Here is an 18,809-nt window from a genome sequence, read left to right on the forward strand (position 1 = left end):
AAAGGTCACGGTGATCGGGGAGGTTTCTGAGGCCTGGAAGAGAGCAAATGTTACTCCTTCCCCCATGAAGGAGGTGCTGGGGAGCTTGAAGGTGCCGGAGGAGCTAATCCTGGGCACCATTTCGACACCTAAAGGACATGCAGGTGATGGGAGCAGTCAGCGGGGGCTCACAGAGGGACGTCGGGCCTGGCCGGCCTTTAACGAGGTGACGGGCCCAGTGGTCGAGGGGCAAGCAATGGGTGTTTTATTTCGATGTTAGTGAGCTTCTGACAGTCTCCTACAGCATCCTCACGGACAAGCTGATGAAATAAATACCAAGAGAGGGTCAGCAAAGGGATGTGGCAAGTCCTGCCACCAGGGAGGGACAGCCCCGCACACCGACCAGCTGGAGAGCAGCCTTGTGGAGAAGGGCCTGGGAGTTCTGGTGGCCCACGAGCCAGCGATGTGCCCTCATGGCAATGAAGGCTGGCAGCAGCCATTCAGAGGACCATCTCCTGCAGGTCTTTGCTCAGCACTGGTGAGGTTGGCTGGTGGCCCCACTGCAGGAGAGACACGAGCACAGTGATGGGCCATGAGGCTTATTTAGGGCTCAGGGCGGTTGTCCTTATGGGAAGAGGCTGCAGGAGCTGGGGCTGAGAGCCTGGAGAAGTGGAGACTCAGGTGGTTCCTATTGATAAGTGAGTGTAAGCACCTGAAGGGGGTAAAAAAGGCAGAACCGGGTTCTTCTCAGAGCTACAGCAGGCAATGGGCACAAGCTGAAGTCCAGGAAATTCCATTTACATGCCAGAAAATGCTGCTTTTTTACTGTAAGGGTGGTCTAAGCCCAGAACAAGCTGCACAGCAAGGTTGTGAGGATGCCACCCCTGGAGAGGTCCCAAACCCCACCAGCCAAGGTCCCAAGCATCCTGCTCGTACTGCCACTGCGCCCAGCAGGGGCTGGGTGGGACGATGATATGCTCATACCACGCACTGAGCTCTACCTCCTAGGGCCCAGCAATAGGTTTAGTGCTAAAACAAAAGCTGCCGCTTCTTCCCTTCCTTGGTTCTGCCCAGAGCAGAGCTGTCGGGAACACGCCAGCCCTTGGAGACCCCCACAAAAGCTGAGAAAATATGGGAAAAATCAGAAGTCGTGGTCCTCACAGCGATTCAGCCCAGCCTTACAACATGACCCAAATGCTGGGGCTCACTGAGAAACCGCTTCCCCCACGTGCAATGGGAAATGCTGCCGGTGCCCCAATTCCTGGAGCCCCAATTCCCGCTGATTTCCAAAGAAATCTGGTATCCGCATAGCTGCCAGCGCGTGGGCAGCCCAAGGGGACAGAAAAGAGGCTGCGTGGGGAATGCTGCGGATTTGTAAGCAGCAAACTCCCACCATGGGATTTATATAAAGCTAAAACAACCGCCCCGCAGAGCGGAGCTACTCCTGTCCTCCCATCCTTTACCCCACCAGGCTGGCCACTTATTTTGTGTCTTTTTTTTTTAAGCGACCATCTGCCAACCTGCCAAAAAGAGAGTAAATAAAGAGGCGACACACCCCAGTGTTACAAAACCTTGTATTAATCATCTCCCTTCACTTTCAATATAACGTTGATATGAAATATAGCCATGATTCCTAGTTACATGGGAGGAAATGAGTAATAAATACATTGGAGCAAGTTTAAATCACAAGGGTGTTTCACTGGTAACAACATTTGAAAACTGTACACTTGCAAAGACCAGCATCTCCAAACATTAGTATTTCTTTATATCAGGAAGCTTTTACATGTAACAAACATGCTATTTCCATATATGACAAAATTTAAAAAATATGCATTGCTTGGCAACATTAACTAGGCAAAAATATTTCTTTGTGCACTAACTTTGTACAGAAAAAACAGGACTAAATGCATGCATGTACAATAAAAGTCTGCCCGGAAACGGCATGCAACAGAAGAGAGTTCAAAGCTCTTTAAAGTAAGCTTACAATATGCATAAATACATAAGGGTTATATATTAATAAGGGAGGAAGTATTCTGTTTAACATTATTAACATTCCTGTTTTTTGTGTTTTTTTTTTTTTTTTCTTCCTATTCCTCCCAGAGGAATACACATTCACCTTTAAGTAAAGATAAAGGAATACAAAAAATAAAACTCACTTTGCAAACTCTGATGACTTGTATAAAATCAACTTTAGTGTTATATCGTAGCTGTGTGCAAATTATACGTCTGCAGGACCTACTTTCCATCAGGCACATCCAGAAAGCCAACCCGGGGGTGGGGGGGAGGGCGCGTCCCCGCGCCCCGACATGGAGAAGGGTGACAACAGAAATCCTCGCGCTACGTGCTGACCCAACCCTGGCCCGTGGGCCGCGAGCCGCAGCGTGGCGGGGCCGCGGCGGCACCCCCCAGCGATTCGTGTCACGAGCCGAGCACCCAAAGGCGCCGGCTCGCGTCAAGCGCCCGCGCTCCTGGCTCGGCGAAGGCCTCGTCCCCCCCTGGAGAAGGACGGCGACACCTCAAAAGAAAAGGGCTTTTCCTCAGCGTCGCGGCCCGGATCGGGGTGCCGGGTTTGGGGCCGCGGGCATCAGCACCAGGAGCCGGTGGGAGCCGCCGGGGCCGCGCGCCCAACGCGGGGCGAGACCAAAAAGCGGCGAACGCCGGCGGGCCGGGAGCCGCAGGGAACAGTTGCACGTGGGGTGAATACAAAAAAGAAAGGCACTGCCGCTTTATTACTAAATATTTGACTTCACAGCCTCATTCATGCAACTGTGTTTTTTTTTTTTTTCAGTTTTATTTTTTTATAAATAATTTTTTTTTTCTTAATTTTAGGATTTTTATTTGTGTGTTTCTTTTTTTTTCTTTAATCTTTAAACAGAGCTCTGTTACCTGCACTCAGCACAGGCCTCCCACAGAGCCAGGAAGGACTTCCAAAATGTAACTGAAGCCACTTTTTTTTTTTTTTTTTTTTACTTAAAAACAAGGAACAGCAAACACAACTAAGTAGTTATTAACCTATACACTGTCAATGGAAAATAAGCTTAAAAAAGAAAAAAAACAAAAAAAAAAAGGAAAAACAACAACGAATTATTTGGTGGTTGTTAATAACAGACATTATCATGGTTACCAGCCATAGCAAGTTCACAAGTAATATATCCAAAATAATCTCTCTAACAATCAGATAACCTCTGTTTCTATATTCAGCAAAGGAATAAATAGAATCTCAGCTTCGGGTCTTCCTTTCGAAAGCCTGGCGCCGCGGTGCTCGCGCTTGCCGCGGGTGCTGGGTGCCCCCCAGCCTCGCCGCGCCCCCTCCCCTGCCCCGCTCGTTTTCAGGCTCCTCGCAACACTTCCCAGCCCCTCCTGGGCTCTGGTTTTCCTCCTCCGCTCTCCTCCCTCCCGTAAACATCACCTCAAGCCTTCCGGTAAACAGGAAACCAAGAAATAGCAAACATAAAACATTTGGCACTTTTTTTTTTATATATATATATATATAAAACTACTTAAAAATGCTGCATCGCAAGCGGGTTTCCAGATCTGCCAGCAGCCGCCACCAGCCCTCCCCAGCCCTGCTCAGCCCTCAGCCCGCTTTGGAAATGACCCTGCCGAGGGCTTGGCACCGAAACCCCGCTCCCGGCAGAGCGGCCGACCGAGGCTTTTGGCCGAGCCCATTCCGGCAGCGCCGCCGTGACCCCGCTCGCAGCCTTCGCTTAGCTCAGCCCGGGCTGCGGCCGCGCTTACAGCAAAACCAACCCGCAGGAGACCACGCTCCTGCCTTGAGCAATCGGGATTTCTGGAGTTGTTATTAATTTCCGCCACCAAGGCTGTCAGAGGAGGTGGGCACGAGCCACCCTAATCCACATCCCCTCCCCGGTGCGTTTCGTGCCCCAAACTGGGGCGGCCTTTTGGTGCTCGCTGCGCTCTCGCTTGGTTATTTGTGCACGATAAACACGTGCTCGCTCCCAGACCTCCCCTCGCCTGGCGGCCAGGACCCCCCCCCGGCCGTCCCAGGGCTGGAAAAGCCCCTTTTTGACGGGGTTTTAATAGGATTTAGAAGCGGTTCGGGCAGGCTGGGCAGATGTGTAAAGCCAGGATGCAGCACCTTCCCGCTACCCACAAGACAGAGAAACGGACACTCACCGCGCACAGCATCGCCCCTCGCCGACATCCCCGGGCCCTTGGCCAGCCGGCCACCGCGAGGGCGGCCGGACAGACGGACACAACCCCCGGCAGCGGGAGTGCGCGCCCTTCGACACCGCTGCCGTGTAAACAACAGGCAGGTCGCCATTTCGGGTGCTCTTTGCAAAACTGAAAGGAAGCTTTGTTGGATTTTTTTTTTTTTTTTGGATTTTTTTTGTTTGTTTGTTTTCTTTTTGAATTCGCTCGCCCTTTTTCGGCTGCTGGTCCAGCCCCTGAACTCAGCAAAACGCGAGCCGGCGATGCCATGGGGCATTTTTGCAAATGGCACCGATGGGACAAGGCCAGGGACCGGGCAGGTGGCAGCACCCGCGGGGTCTCCACTTGCCCTGGCCCTTGCAAATCCTCCCCAAAGGGCTTTGGTCACCCGCAGGTGCTATTGAGTCGTTGCCTGGTTCAGAAACAGGGTCTGCCCACGGTGCGCTGGCGAAACCTCACTGTCAGCACTTTCCTGCCGCATCCCCCCCACCCTCCCCATGCTTTTTTTTTTTTTTTTCCATCATCATCGCCGTTTATTTTTTGCCGTTTCCCCCCTAGCATGGATGTAATAAATGACAACACAAATTCCAAGTCTAGTGATATGTTCACAAGGACAATCTACACATTCACAAAATTAAAACAGGAGAGAGAGAGAGAGAGAGAGAGAGAGAGAGAGGAGAGAAAGAGAGAAAAGGATGCAAGCTGTCGCTGAGGCTCCCGCGCGCGCCCGGACCTCGCCGCTGGACCCGCAGCAGTTGTTCTCCTGGCCAGCGCCGCCGCCGCGCCGTCCTCTAGATCGTGGAGGTCCGGTCGACACCATCTGCAAGCAGGAAGGGAAAATTAGAAGGGCCCTGGGGGCTCACGCTGCTCCGCTCCCCCCCCCCCAGTGATGCCCTGCAGTGAGATGGGGTTATTCCTTCCCCTTCCATCCTCCCAGTGGGGTGTGGGAGGGTTTTGGGGGTGCTGGTGCTGCCCTGGTGCTTGTCCCCGCACTGCTCCATGTCAGAGCAGCCCCGCCAGTCCCTGTCCCACCCCTGGAGGGTAACACCACCAGCCTGGGATGTTGTTCCTGCCCTGTCCCCAGGTCACTTTTTTCAGGAGCAGCTTGGGCTTGTGGCGATGTGGGTGAGAGTTTGGGACCCTCCCCATCCCGGCGCATGGGGACAGGGATGGAGCTGGCCCCGGGGTTCTGCCTTGTCCCCTCCCCAGCTAATCCAGCCCAGCAACGCCTGTGCTGCAGGGATGAGAAAAAAAAAACCCGCAGGTTTTTCTGGCTATCCACAGCCCCCAGCCCCCGTCCCAGCAGGGACGCGTCCAGCCGCAGCCCAGAGCCCGGCAGTGCGGGATGCGCGACCCATCCCAAAACTGCACAAACGAACCTGCCTCGAGCATCTCCCTCCCCTCCTCCCCAGCACACCGGGGGCTTTTACTGGGGCAGAAAGCACACCCCGACCCCATTTCCAGCCCTCCGGGCCGGCTCCCCACAACACGAGATGCTCCCCTGTGGGAGCCAGGGCAGAGCCCAAGAGCTCCTCGGCGGCCCCCCAGGACCCCATCCCAAAGCCCCGGGGCGCACAGCGGTGCTGCCCGCTCCTCCGCCACCCTGCACGATGCAGAACGGGCTGCGTTATGCTCGGGGGGGGGCACGTGGAGGCAGGACACAGCGGGTTTTGTTGCGGGGCTGCCCGCCGCGGCACCCGAACAGAGCGCTGCCTGTTACACCGCCCCGAGCACCGCTGCCGCCTCTCCTTCAGCTCGGCCGGGTGGAATTTAAGACTTGAAAACAAACAGGTTTGTTACTCTCTTTTTTTTTTTTTTCCCCCAAAGGTTTATTATTATTATTATTATTTTTTTTTTGCAGAGCTATTTATAGCACGACCGCTTTGGAGAGGCTTGGGGTATGCGACCTGGAAAAAAATAACTCGGAGGAGCAGTACCCTGCGGAGGAACAACACAGTTAAGCCTCGCCTGGGCACACGCCGGAGGAACGCTTCGGGTAACAGCAGTGTCCTTGTTTTCACGGCCAGGGGTGCTGCCAGCACCCTGCTGCCTCGTACAGTCCTCGCTCCCGCGTCTCTCTCTCTCTCTCCCCGGGACGGGCCGTGCCATCGCTGCAGGGAGCCGCGCCGGGGGCACCCGTCCTCCCCGTGGGCTCCCGTCCTCCACCGTCCGTCCGTCCGCGACTTTCAGGGCGCGAGGCACGAGCTGGTTATTCGGGAGGGTCTGCGCGCCGCAGGCTGCTGAGCTCGTCCCATCTTTGCGGGCTGGGCTGGGGGCTCCCGCGCCATCCGCGCTGGCAGGTCCGGTGCATCGGTCGGGGGCGCGTGTGGTGCCTCCTGGGGCTCTCCTCTCCCACCTTCCCTGCCCGTGCTGCAGCCTGGCCCTCCTCCCTCCCCACACCTCGTCCCCATGGGTGTCCCGGGCTGCCAGCATCGCTGGCGCTGCGACCGCAACGGGACGGCTCCAGCCCCGTGCCTCGGGACTCCCGGATCCCCCAGCAGAGCGGGGCCAGGGCTGGCAGAGGGGTAAAAATGCTCCAAAGCCTGTGAACCAGGTGGCTTTATCGCTAACTAACAGCGGACTAGTGAGCTACCACTAATTACGGTTAGCAAGCTAACTAGTGGCTAAGAAGCACAGGCTGTGCTAGTGCTGGCCGCGATCCCTGCGTTTGGTTTTACCCCTCTGCCCCGACGCGGCTTGCCGAGACCCCCTCCCCGGGAGCAGCGTCCATCCCGGCCCGTCCCTCAGAGCCACAGCCTGTCCCAGCCCTTGGGGGGCGCGGGGCAGCTCCCGGGGGGCTCGGCCGAGGCCGCCTGGACGTGCTGGAAGAGCCCGAGGAGGAGGGAGTGCTCACCGCTGAGCGCGTGCTCCGTCATGCTCAGGCACAGGGACTCCAGCCTGTTGTTGATGTCAGGTTCAGTCACCGGCACCTGGAACTCTGCAAAGAGACAGGGACAGGAGACCCCGGTCAGGGGACGCGCTGGGGACCCTGCCCCGTGCCCCAGCGGGCACTTACGGGGTTGGGAAATGCCCTTGGGTTGGGTTTCTCCAACCCCAGCCAAGACCCACCCGCATCCCAAGGTCACTGGATTTGGCGCTTCGCTTTCCGATGCAATAACCTCAGGCAAGAGGAGTTTGCCAAAACCGTCACTTCCCCCCCGTATTTGCTAGCAAGGAGGTGTAATTTGGTATCGCAACAGCAGACGGATGGACACGAGGGCTGGGGGGGGGGCTGCTGCTGAGCCCCTCGGCTTTCCCATCGGTGGCCAAAAGGCGCCGCTCCTTCCCTAAATACCCCGCTGGTAACCGATACGCGGCCCCAGCCCGGGCGGTATTTCAGCCCGTGGGTCAAACGGTGCTCCGGTGCAAGCTTTAAATAGCACACACGTGTGAGGCCGCACTCGGCCCCCAACCCCACCCAGCCCCGGGGTTTGCAGGACCCCAGCAAGGAAACCCTGTGGTGCCCAGAGCCCAGCAGGGGTTTGGCTCCGTCCTGGGGCTGTGCCCGCAGCCCGAGCGGGGCCATTTGGCTCCCTCTGCCTCTCCTCTGCCTGCAAAAGCTTGCTCGGGAGCAGGAACGCTCCGTCACAGGTTTCTAGCTGCTTGGTGGCACGCCATGAAAAGGTGCCTGGGAGCCCAGCGTCACGTTATTGCTTCTTCTCCTCGTGGCTTGGTCTGCATCTTTGGCAACGCTGCTCCCTAATCCTTCTATGCCCTCATTCAACACGCGAAGAGAAACCCATTGATCCACCCCCAGGGCCTGCAGAAACGCGCCCTTGTCCTGGGGTTTGACCAGCGCCCGAGAACAGGCGCTGCTTTTGCCATGCAGGACCTCTGCTGCCAAAACGGCGCGGTTCAAACACCGCGGATGAACTGCTATGGAAAGTGCATCGGTAAGAAAAGCCACGCTCAGAGGACTGATGGAGGGATGCACAGAGAAAAGGGGATGCGCATCCCCATGGGAAGGACGGTCACTCTGCAAGACCCACCCCGAATCAGAGGACGCTCCTACATACAGGAACGTTTTCAGGGTGTTTGGGAAGGGAGCTCTGCAGGCAACATTCACCTTCATTACAAAAAGAATTGCCCTCAACTGCATCAGGTCACTTCTCCTCACTGTGTGCCCCGCTCCACGTGCAACCCAAAAGTGGTCGCAGAGCCACAGCGTCCCCCCGTGACACAAATCCCCCAAGAAGGGAGCGAGGCGAGGCACTGGCACAGCCAAGCTGCTATTTATAGGGTCGGGCACCGTCCCTGCTTCGAACCGTCCCCGTGCTCTGACCAAGGGCACCCCGGTGGCTGCTTCCACGCCACGGACACTCGTCCCTTCAAGGTGTGGCAAAGCGAAAAGGCGAACGTTTGCTTCCTACCTGGCTGCTGGAACATCAGCATGGTCTGCGGGGAGGTGTGCACCGGCAGCGAGCGCGTCCTTTGCACCGAGCTGTGGCTCCGGCTGGGCATGCTGTTGCTGCCCCCAGGGTTGGCAAACCAGAGGTTCTGCGGGGTGCGAACAAAGGAATGGCGTGAGATGTGAAACAGCGTGAGATGTAAAAAGGTGTGAGATGTAAAAAGGTGTAAGATGTAAAAAGGTGTGAGATATAAAAAGGTTGAGATGTACGACACTGTCCGTGGGGACAGCGATGCTGCCAACCCCACCGGTCTGAGCCCCTTCGCCCTCCTGCCCTGTATTTTTATTAATACAGCCCTGGGAGTTTCACATACCCCCACACAGATACGACAGTACCCCCCTGGGCTCATTTTCCCCCTCCAAGTGGCCTTGTGCTCCCCTCCGTCCGCACCCCACCTCCCTTTTCCCTGTCCCTCTGCAGGGAGGGGAGTGCCCGCAGGTAACCCAGCACCCTGCACACACTCCTTGGGCTTAAAAACGGGGGATCCGGACAAATTTGAGGAGGAAAAGCAAAGAAACCGTATCAAGCTGTGACCAACCTGTCTGCCTTGCTTGAGGATGGCGGGGCTGGCGGCGGGGCTGCGCTGGGGGGTGCCCAGCAGCCCGCTGGGACCCAGCAGCCCCAGGCGGGCGGTGGGGAGGTTGCGGGAGGGGATCTGGAACTGGCGGGGGTTTCGCCTGCCCAGCCCTGCCCCTGCGGATCCGGCTGTCGGCAAGGAGTTGGACTGGCCAAAGCCTCGGCTGCGGAGACACAAAGCGAAGGGGTGAGAGGTCGTGGTGGGTGTAAGGAGGTCCCGCTGCGGACCCCGGCCCGCAGAGCGGTCCCGCAGCATCCTTCCTCTTGCGGGAGTCTCCCTCCCGCACTTCCCAGGTTAACAGTTATTTTTTTAGGGTTATTTTACTCGTGCAAAGTGGGCCTGTTTTCATATGCAAGCTGAAATAACACACTTAATTGTGGTGCCTCGTTGCTTGTGTTTTAACTTCCTCCTTCCATTCGGGCAGACCCCGAGCTCAGGACACGAAACCGCCTGAGCCCCGCAGGGTCGGCTGTGCCAGCATCCCTCCCCACGGTGGTTTTGTGTGTTTAAAAGCAAAGAGAGGAACGAGACAAAAACGACCGGATAATCCTCGGAAAGCCACGCAGCGGGTTTCCGACCACGCTCAGAAGACACGAGCGGGCTGGGATCCCAAAACTGGATCAATCTGCTAGGCGGAAGCACAGCTGAGTTTCTTTAAACCTCGGCCAAAAAAGCGCTCTTGCCATTCAGCCCACGAGCTCCATGAGAAAAGCAGAATTGGCCGCGTGGCCCTGCTCGCCCGTGGCGTCCCGGGAGCAGGAGGCTCGGAAGAAACGCAAAGTGCAAACCGCCACCACCCAGAGGCAGCAAGGGAACTCAAGAGCAGCTCAAGAGCATCTCCCTGGCGGCTCTGCCAAAGGGACCGCGACTATTTCGAGCTGGCATCTCCAACTCATGCCAGGACCTGGACCAAATGGGTCTGTGAAAACCTTCCTTCTTCCTTCTTGTCTATTCTGCTTCTGTGCCTCCCGTGAACGCTGAAATTATTTGGTTTTCCCATTCTGAAATGCTTCATTTCATTCTGCTGGGGAAAACTCCAGTTCTGCACTCGTTGTTGTGTCCCTGGATGTCCCAACGCACTCGGTTACCCCCAGAATGGTTTGGGTTTTTTTTGAGAAGAAAGAACTTGCACAAGCTTACAATTAAATATCCTCAGCAGAATGAAACAAAAGGCTGACATTATTGTTAAAACCGATCTAAAAATATCCTTTCTTGAAATAACCCAGCCGCCTTCTAGGATCACCCGAAACTCAGCGTGGACGTGAGTGCAGGGGGTGTTCGCGGCACCATGCCGCCTAACCGCAGCCCCTGCACCTCCGCGCCTCGTGTGGGCTTCCAATCTTTTTGCCATTTCAGGGCTTTTTGGTGAAACTCCGGCACTGACCTAACGAGTAAAGGGCGGAAGGACAGGGAAGGAGGCAGGCAGGGCGAGCACTGGCTGTCCAGCGCGGGGCTGCCCTCCCCTCGCTCAGCCCCTCGCCGGCTGAGCTGCACGTCTGTGAAATGGGTGCAGTCGTGCCTCCCTCCTGCTTCTGGCCGGGTTTCATCCGTACGGTGCCCGGGGCAGGGGCAAGGCCGATGCTCCGTGCAGGGGTAGCACGAAGCAGCAGCCGCCCTTGGAGCATCCCGGCCCAAAATGGGGATTTGAAGCCGGGCACGGGGCCAGGCTCCATCCCCCCGCAGCCGCCCCGAGCGCCCCGCGTACCTCCGCTGCTGCCGATAGCCCGACAGCTCCAGGAGGGATTTCCGAGGGAAAGACCGAAAGAGTTTTTGCACCTGCTGTTTCCATGACAACAGCCGTTTCTTCTGGATCTCTGTAAACGCCTGCCCGAAAAAAAAAAAAAAAGAGAAAACGGGGAAACACATGAATGTTTTTCGGAACGGAATGGGGAGGGACGTGTACGTATGCGTGTGAAAAGCCGCAGGCAGTGGTGTGATCCGAGCCCCACCAGCAGGTCCAGAAGCAAACCCTGGCCTCCCTCAGGGATTTACCCATCTCAGGTCAAAGCTGCCACCCCCCCAAGGCAGAGCAGGGCGTCCCCAACGCCCCCACTGTGTCCCCTCCCCATACTGCCCCCTGCATTAGACCCTGTTCCCGTCTCTTTCTTGGGGCCAGGCTCTGCTCCCGGCCCTGACACCCCCGGGGGGGTCACCTGGGGCGAGCCCCCCACCCTTGGGGCTCCCAGCAAAGGTCACCCAGGCAGGGGAGGGGATGGATCTGTCCCAAAACGGCCGCCGCTCCAGGCTGGTGGTGTGGGTTACGGGGGCACCCACGTGCCCGCCGCCGCTAACTTTAGACACCTCCGCGCCGCCAGCGCAGAGCAGCGGAGGTCTCCGGAGGACAGCCTGCAGGCTAATTAGCGCCTGGCTTGATTGCTCCGGGCCCATGGGGTGGCTGTGCCTGAGCCGGGTGTCGCTGGAAACCAGCCCCTGCTCAGCCCCGCGTCTCCTGGGCTTTGCTCTGCATCCCCAGGCGTCTGCTTCCTCCTCCGCTCCCCTTCCACAGCCCCGCACGGCTGTCCAAAAAGTCTCGGCACCATTTCCAGGCTCCGATGCTCTCCAAAAAGAGAACGAGTTGGAGCACCATGCGCTCGCCCCTCCAGCTCCTTGTCCTTGCCTGTGTCTGTGCAAAGCACCAGGAAAACCACCCCCATGGGGCTGACCCCTGCTCTTCCACTCTGGATTTCATGCAAGGTGCCCAGAGACTCCCTGCCTGGCAGCTGCACCTCCTTGCCAGGGGTCCCCGGGGACCAAAACCAAACACCGGGTGCCAACACCCCGTGTTTCAAGGGGCCAGACATCCTGCTGGCAGGATGCACCAAAAATCGCCTCGTGCACCCAGCTCCTGCTGCAAAGCCAGGGTCCGTGTGCTGGGTCCCAACCGCCTGCACCCTCGTGCTGGGGTCTGTTCTTCATCCCTTCACCCAGCAGCCGCTCGGGCAAGCAGGAGGACGAGGAATTTCCCAGCTCTAGGGCCTTGCGATCACGCCAGCATGGGGGGAGCGGCGTGTCTATGCACCGTACGGGCTTCACCGCCCGCTCCAGAATCGCTATTAATACCCCCCAAAAAATATTTGTGTTAGAAACCAGAGCATTTCCATCAACAGGTACTTCGGGAACGGTTTCTGAGCGGTGAGAAGAACAGTTTGGTAAGATTCGCTGCCACTCACCTCGTGAATTAGACACTTGTCTATAAGCTGTAAATAGGAGCTTATGTTCTCTTCATCGGGTCGGGAAACTAAAAGCTGTGTGCATACTGCAAAAAAGAGAGGAGATAAATGGTAACGGGGCTACTGAGCTGGGAGCAGGGCTTCAGATGCTCTATTTGCCTTCATCAATGAGAAAAAATGCCTGTCCCCAATTCCTGCCGTGCCGTCCTATCTTTAGGGTCAGATTTTGTTCTCACTTACGCTGGTGAGCGTCCAGACGGACACCTTGTAAGTCACCAAAATTAGACCTGGGCAAGCCAGGAGCACAGGACCTGCCTCCCTTCCCCTCTCCCCGTTACGACATGCGAAAGGCAGCGTCAGCAAGAAGATCTCCTGCTCCCAAAAGCTGCCCCGCTGCCAACGGGCTCCCAGGGGTGACAGCAGGATTTCAGCCTCTTTCTGAGTGCATGCTGTAAAAGCAAGCGCAGAGGAATCCTCTGGGAAATTTCACACCAAATTCCTATAGAGAAAACATGTATTTTTTACAAAAAGGGCCCGAAGGAGGGACTGGGCTGATGTTTCCTTCGTGGAATCCCTACAATTTCTTTCTGTTCCTGGTCTCCCGTGCAAGCCTGTGGATGGTCCCCGTCCCCTTCACCTCCGTGCAGTCAGCACCGACACCTCAGATGGCACCGAGGGGAGGTAGGGCCTCTCTGAGCCCTCACAAACCTGCTGCAACAGCCTTGTATGTGGCACACGATGCCGCTCCCTACCTCACATTGCTGCTCGGCACGTTAAGCTCAATGCGATGCACTGCACCCTACACCCTGCGTGGAACGGCACCTGCACGTTTTGGTGTCCTGAATCCAAACCGGGGCTTAAAAAGGAGCTCGGACCCAGCTTCTCTGCACTTGGGACACCCACAAAACCCCACATCCACTCACCTTTCCCCATCACTCTCGTGAACTGGCCGGGCAGGTCGCCTTCGGGCAAAGGGGCCCCCCCTGACTCGCCCTCGCACCCCGGCAAGTGGTGCTGCTGCATGCCCCCCGCGGCAGAGTCCTTGCAGTCGGAGCCTTGGCTGTCCGAGCCCAGCAGGGACGGGGGGTGATGCGAGTCCGCGTCCCGGCCGTGCTCCTCCGGGCTCGAGGTTTGGGAACAGTAGGCTTTGATGGGGGTGAGGATCATTTGGTGTAGTTCCTGCAGCGGGACACGCAGGTTGCCGCCTTCCAGGATGTCCTGCAGATTCAAGACAGGAGAAGAGGATTTGCAGTGGCTACAGGGCATCAGTTCAGAACCAGACCGGCACCATTAATCCCAGGAAAACCTCCCGTGAAGCCGACTGTTATGGTGGATGTCCCCGTCTATGCTGGGCCAAACTGGGGGCACGGGTGCAGAGGTGGGTGGGAGAAGGTCAAGGGGAGCTGGGTGGGATGTGGTTGGACACAGAAATGGAAACCAAAATGCCACAGGTGAGCTGAAGTCCCTGTAGGAAAAACGTTCAGCTTGGAGATACTGGGATCCCCTTCTCCCAAAGACACAGCGCCGGTCTGTTGGGCACTATTTTCTGGGGAAAATTCCTGCTATGCTAACCAGCGGAGAGGGGTGGAGCGGCTCTTTCCAAGAAAGCAGCGATCTTTAGCAGTAAGACGCTGCCCAAAAAAAACCAAGTCACACACATGCTCTTGTTTAGCCTCTAAAAAAAAAAAAAAAGAAGAAAGAAAAAAAAATTGGATAGGAAGCCTGGAAAAACCGAGACGTATCCTCCCAAATACAGCGGGAGCTCACTGGCGGCGCTGAGCCCCAGCCCAGTGTGGTACAGGGAAAGCCCCCAGCCCAAATTCCCCCCGTGAGCCGCGAGCACCCCAAAAGCAGCCCCTGGCACTTCTCTCCCCTGTCTTGCTGTGTGCGTGGCTGGCCGGGCCAGCTGGACCGGGCTGGCGCTCCCGCACCGAGACGGGCAATCAATACCATATTTCAAAACCGAGGCGGAGAATTAGGAGAAGAGGCTGTGCAATTGCCTGGAAAACACATCACCGAGGCGAGCCCAATCCAGTGGGCTGTCTCTCTCTTGGATTTAATAGTTATTAGTAATATATGGGGGTAAATATGGCTTTACTAGCTCCTGCGATACTGAGCACAGTCCCATATTATAAATAAATAGTGAAGCAGTGAGCTAACGAAAACACCAATAAATAGCAACACACCACAGAAGTATTTAAAAGCCCCTAGTGGGAGGCTGTGCGAGTTGCTGTTTGAGGATGGTGCAATTAAATATAATATAATATCGCAATAATAAATAGTGAGAGGCCAAGCAAGCTGCTCCCAGCAGGTCTGCTGTGCTGGTGCTCCTCTGCAGCCAGCTCGGCAGAGGTTAAGCTTGACAAAAGCTGAGCAGACAAAGAAATTTCTCTTTGTTCTCCTTGGAAATTCAAAGTGCTGTTCAGACACCGTGATGCATGTTGGATGGTGCCCTTCATCACCTGGAGTTTGGGCGTTTCTGAGCACCTGGAGGCATGACTGCTCCTTTCCTCCCAAAGTACAGAGGAAAAGGCAGGGCAGGCTGGCAGTTGCAGCTGGCCAGGCGGTACCTGGGCTTGTGGCAGAGCTGCAGGTAATGTCCATCACAGCTCATGAGTGCAGGAGACAGATTAGAGCCCACTCTACAAAATACAGCCCCCAGAAAAACCTGCATCTGGTACGGAAGTGGTGTGAGACAGCATTCAGATATGGCCAAGGCAACCGCAGGTTTCTGCACAAAGTTCCCAGCAACATGCGTGACCATGGAGTCCTGCACCCACCCAGAGATAACCCTTGGCTACTGTTGCAATCGGAAAGTAGGAAATATAAAAGTTGTTGTGATTACTTACCCTTTCTAAAGACTTGAGCAGGTTTTGTCTTTCTTTTAGCTTTTGGATACTGATGACTATTTTGTGTCTTGCGCCTTTGGTAACGTTCTGCAAAAACAGCAGAGAGCCTGGCATTAACACTTCCACAGGACAGCTGCATCAACCCAAAGCCCTTCTCCCCTAAGTGGAAAGGGCTGCTACAAATTAATCGAATTCCCGATTTGCAGGGAGCATAGAAAATCACTTAGAATTTGCTAGAGATGCAGATTTCCAGCTAGTCCTTTCCTTGGTACATCTCAAACAGTGAAAGCAAAGGCGTTGACCAGACCTCTTTATCCCAAGGATAACACGGGTAAATGTGAGAAAGGGGACGTTTTCAAAGGTTAACAAGGAAACCAGCCACCAAAGTCCTGCTGACTTCAAGGGGATCTAGGTACTGAAGACTGAGACCCTGAAATGCCCAGACTTGGTTTATCCAAACCAGACTTGGTTAATCCCAACCAGACAAAACCCCAAGTGCAGCTCCAGCAGCTTGGAGGAGGATGGCAATTTCACCCTGGGACTGCAGTCAGAAGTCCTGGATGTGACCTTTTCCAGATACAACATCATTTTTTCACCCTCCCAAGGCTCAATTTTCCTTTTTCTGTTTGCTTCCCAGCCACCCGTGGGCAGAACACCTTCCAGTCAAGGACATAAGAAGAGGCGCCCAAGGTGAGCGTTGCGGTCCCGGGAGCGATGGAAGGGGCCCGCGGCTGATGGCTTTAGGACCGACAGCAGACGTACTTGTGCCTCCAGCTGGCATTCGGTGAGGGCCATCATCTCCTCGTACGTCATCTGCGAGAAGAGCGCCGCGTACTTGTGCAGCCGGAGACTCTTCAGCCAGGCTGGAACATCTGCAGCACAACGACAAGAGGAGAGCTCCCGTTTAGTTTATGACGCTGCTCAATGACGCGCGATAACGACGGGAGGAGTCTATCAGGGGCTGGGTTCCCCGTGCCATCTGCTATCCTGCTGATGCTTCATTGTCATAGAATCATTAAGGTTGGCAAAGACCTCCAAGATCACCTGGTCCAACCATCCCCTACCACCAATATCACCCACTAAACCTTGTAGTACCACAGGTGCCACATCCAACCTTCAGGGGCCTCACTGAACCTCGTGGGACCCTTTGGAGGATGAACTGCTGTGGATACTGATGGCTGGGAGGACCACCACCTGGTTGAGGACATGTCCTCAGAGGTTGGGTTTTAGTCCCCTGGCTCTTGAAACCTCTCCGATCCAAGCACTATTGCTTAAACCAAGATAAAACCACTGAAATTTGCTCCAATCAAGCATCCACCAAGCTTGGTGGACCTACTGCTATACACTGAGCCCCCTTTATCAAGAGGGGTGTCATAAAATGACTTAAAAACGTGTCCAAGAGCTGGGTTGGCCACCTTGATGCCAACACCCTCCTCATGCAGACAGCACGAGCTCATGTCAGGAACACGGGAGCCGCAGAAGCGACCGGCGGGGCTGAGCCTGGGATGAGCAAACGGCTGTGCTGCAGACGGCGGGCACTGATTTATGGCGTGAGGGAAGCTGGTATGTGCTGAAAATTTAAACAGCCGCTTAAAGAGAAATAAAGAGGTTTTCATTGTACTTCTGAGCGTGGAGAAATGATGCGCTGTCAAAGACAGCACAACCCGTTTCAGTAGCTCCAGCCAGCTGGCAGCTACGCTGGGTCTCGCAGGCCTGGGGGACCCATGGGAACACCCCCAAGGGATGCACCCAACGCGTGATGATGCTTTGCTCTGCATCCTAAAGGCTTCAAATGTTCTGGCAAATTGGGAACTGCTTCATTTAGCACCTGAACCTGACAACAGCCCTATCATAGCCTACCCCATGCACCCTGCTGGCATCCCCAGCAATCCCCATACTTGTAAGTCCTTGTCCCCTGCCTCCTCAACAAGACAATCTCCACCAGTGGGGGCTGGAGGCAATGCTGGCTCTCTGGGGTCTGCCTGCAGAATGTACTCACCGAGGTGGGAGGAGGAACCCACCCTCCCTGAGCCTCTGCGCCCATGGAGCCCCACGGTCACTTGCCAAAGGAGGGTCACCCCAAAAAAGGGCTGGGTTGTGCGGTGGGACCGAGACCCTACACGCTCCCCCTACAGAGACCCTGCTCAGCTCACGTCAGCTGAGTGCCAGGTGAGCTTCCATTTGCAAACGTCAAAGCTCCCACCCACTTGGTGGGACCGGTGGGTCTGACAGTGTAGCTGTGCCAGGGCTTGCTGGTTTTTGGGAGGCACTTCTGTCTGCAAAATACACGCTTCGACTGCTGTGGGTGCCAGAGCCCTGCTCACAACCCCAAGGCCAGTACAAGGACAACCTTCAGGAACACGGCCAACCTCAAAGTTTTCTAGGTCGCTCAGGACCTCCACATGGGAAGCATGAGGCCACGGACCCAAACCACTGCCTTCTGTCCCCTGACACAGGTCAGTATTCGTGTTTCAATGAAATTCCTCAAATACTGTGTTTGAAGGAGACCAACCCCATACCAAACACGGGGCATAGCAGTTGCCGAGCACAGACAAGCTCAGGAATGCCATTTTCCAAAAGTCCCAACGTGTAACCATCCCAAAACCAACCATCTAAAGCTTCAAACCAATTTCTGCTTAAAAACATTAAAGGTATAAAGAGGAAGCCCCCTTCCCAGTGCAGGTGGGGAGAGCAGGGACTGGCAGGTTTCAATCTCAACTTCATTTTATGGAAATGTGTTATTATAGCGATGACATTAAAAGCCTGCCTGTTCGTCTGTCCCCTGGGGACAGTTGGCATATGTCCATGTCAATGGAAAGCCCAACTGGCCACTTTCAGAAGAGAGAAGCAACTTCACACACACATAAACCCAGCAGAAAATTCCCCTTCCACAGAGAAGAGGCAGTCAGGAGGCGTGAGGCTGTTCAAGGTGATTTCATGGTCCGTGGAAAGTCCAGCTTCCCAACGATCCCCACGGAGCCATGAGCTAGCCATCCGCAAACGGAGCTCCTCTTTAATCACCAATTATCGGGACCTAATTGCTAAGTCACGGCATGAGTGCCAGAAACGCTGGGCCTGAGGCGAGCAGCAAGATGAGGATTTCCACGCTGCTCGTGGGCACTGTTCTCCAAATGCGTTAAATGCCAGAGCTTGGGCAGCACACGCATATTTGGGTGCTGGAATGGAAATTCAGAAGAAATTTTGAAGGGGAACGATTCATCCTGCGGCCAACATACACATGGATGCCTTCCGAAGTGCCCTTACAGCATCCCACATCCCAGCCCATTTTGAGCCTGCTATGTGTGGCACAACCCCCCCAGCTCTACCCAAACTCTCCCCCTGGTGTGTCCCAAGCTGTGCCCGGGAAGGAACGGCTGGATGGACCGACAGACACCGCGGGTCCTCATCCCAGAGGCTCATCAGGCACTGGAGGGGGACCTGGAGGTCCCGTGGTCTCGCCTCGCTGCAGCAAGTGGAGAAACCACCGGGAAAAAGCCGAAGGGAATGTCTCCTTCGGCGTGGAGACAAAGAGAGAGCAGGGAAATACGTGACGTTACGGGAATCGGACCACAAATGGGAGGGATGTGCTACGCCGTGTCGCACGGGGGTCCCTGGTGGGTCTGCTTTCACCCGCCGTGTCCCCGGACGCCCC

At 55.8% G+C, this 18,809-nt stretch overlaps 1 protein-coding gene across 4 annotated transcripts in view; it reads right to left on the reverse strand.

Annotated features, from left to right (window-relative positions):
• Positions 1-1,539: 1,539 nt before the first annotated feature.
• The window catches only part of SAMD4A (sterile alpha motif domain containing 4A), an 83,322-nt gene continuing 66,052 nt past the window's right edge, over positions 1,540-18,809 (reverse strand). For 2 of the 4 annotated variants that reach the window (XM_066998612.1, XM_066998610.1), the window contains 9 exons: positions 15,920-16,029; positions 15,158-15,244; positions 13,232-13,526; positions 12,309-12,394; positions 10,844-10,962; positions 9,100-9,301; positions 8,523-8,649; positions 7,007-7,090; positions 1,540-4,972 (listed from right to left, as the gene is read on the reverse strand). In XM_066998612.1, the coding sequence (XP_066854713.1) occupies positions 4,944-4,972; positions 7,007-7,090; positions 8,523-8,649; positions 9,100-9,301; positions 10,844-10,962; positions 12,309-12,394; positions 13,232-13,526; positions 15,158-15,244; positions 15,920-16,029 (1,139 nt within the window). In that variant the 3' untranslated portion in view covers positions 1,540-4,943. Of the gene's footprint in view, positions 4,973-5,956; positions 7,091-8,522; positions 8,650-9,099; positions 9,302-10,843; positions 10,963-12,308; positions 12,395-13,231; positions 13,527-15,157; positions 15,245-15,919; positions 16,030-18,809 lie in introns of those variants that run through there. The other 2 variants (XM_066998611.1, XM_066998609.1) reach the window with 1 other exon arrangement.

This window comes from Anser cygnoides, chromosome 5 (genome assembly GCF_040182565.1).
Source record: "Anser cygnoides isolate HZ-2024a breed goose chromosome 5, Taihu_goose_T2T_genome, whole genome shotgun sequence".
Lineage (NCBI taxonomy): Eukaryota > Metazoa > Chordata > Aves > Anseriformes > Anatidae > Anser > Anser cygnoides.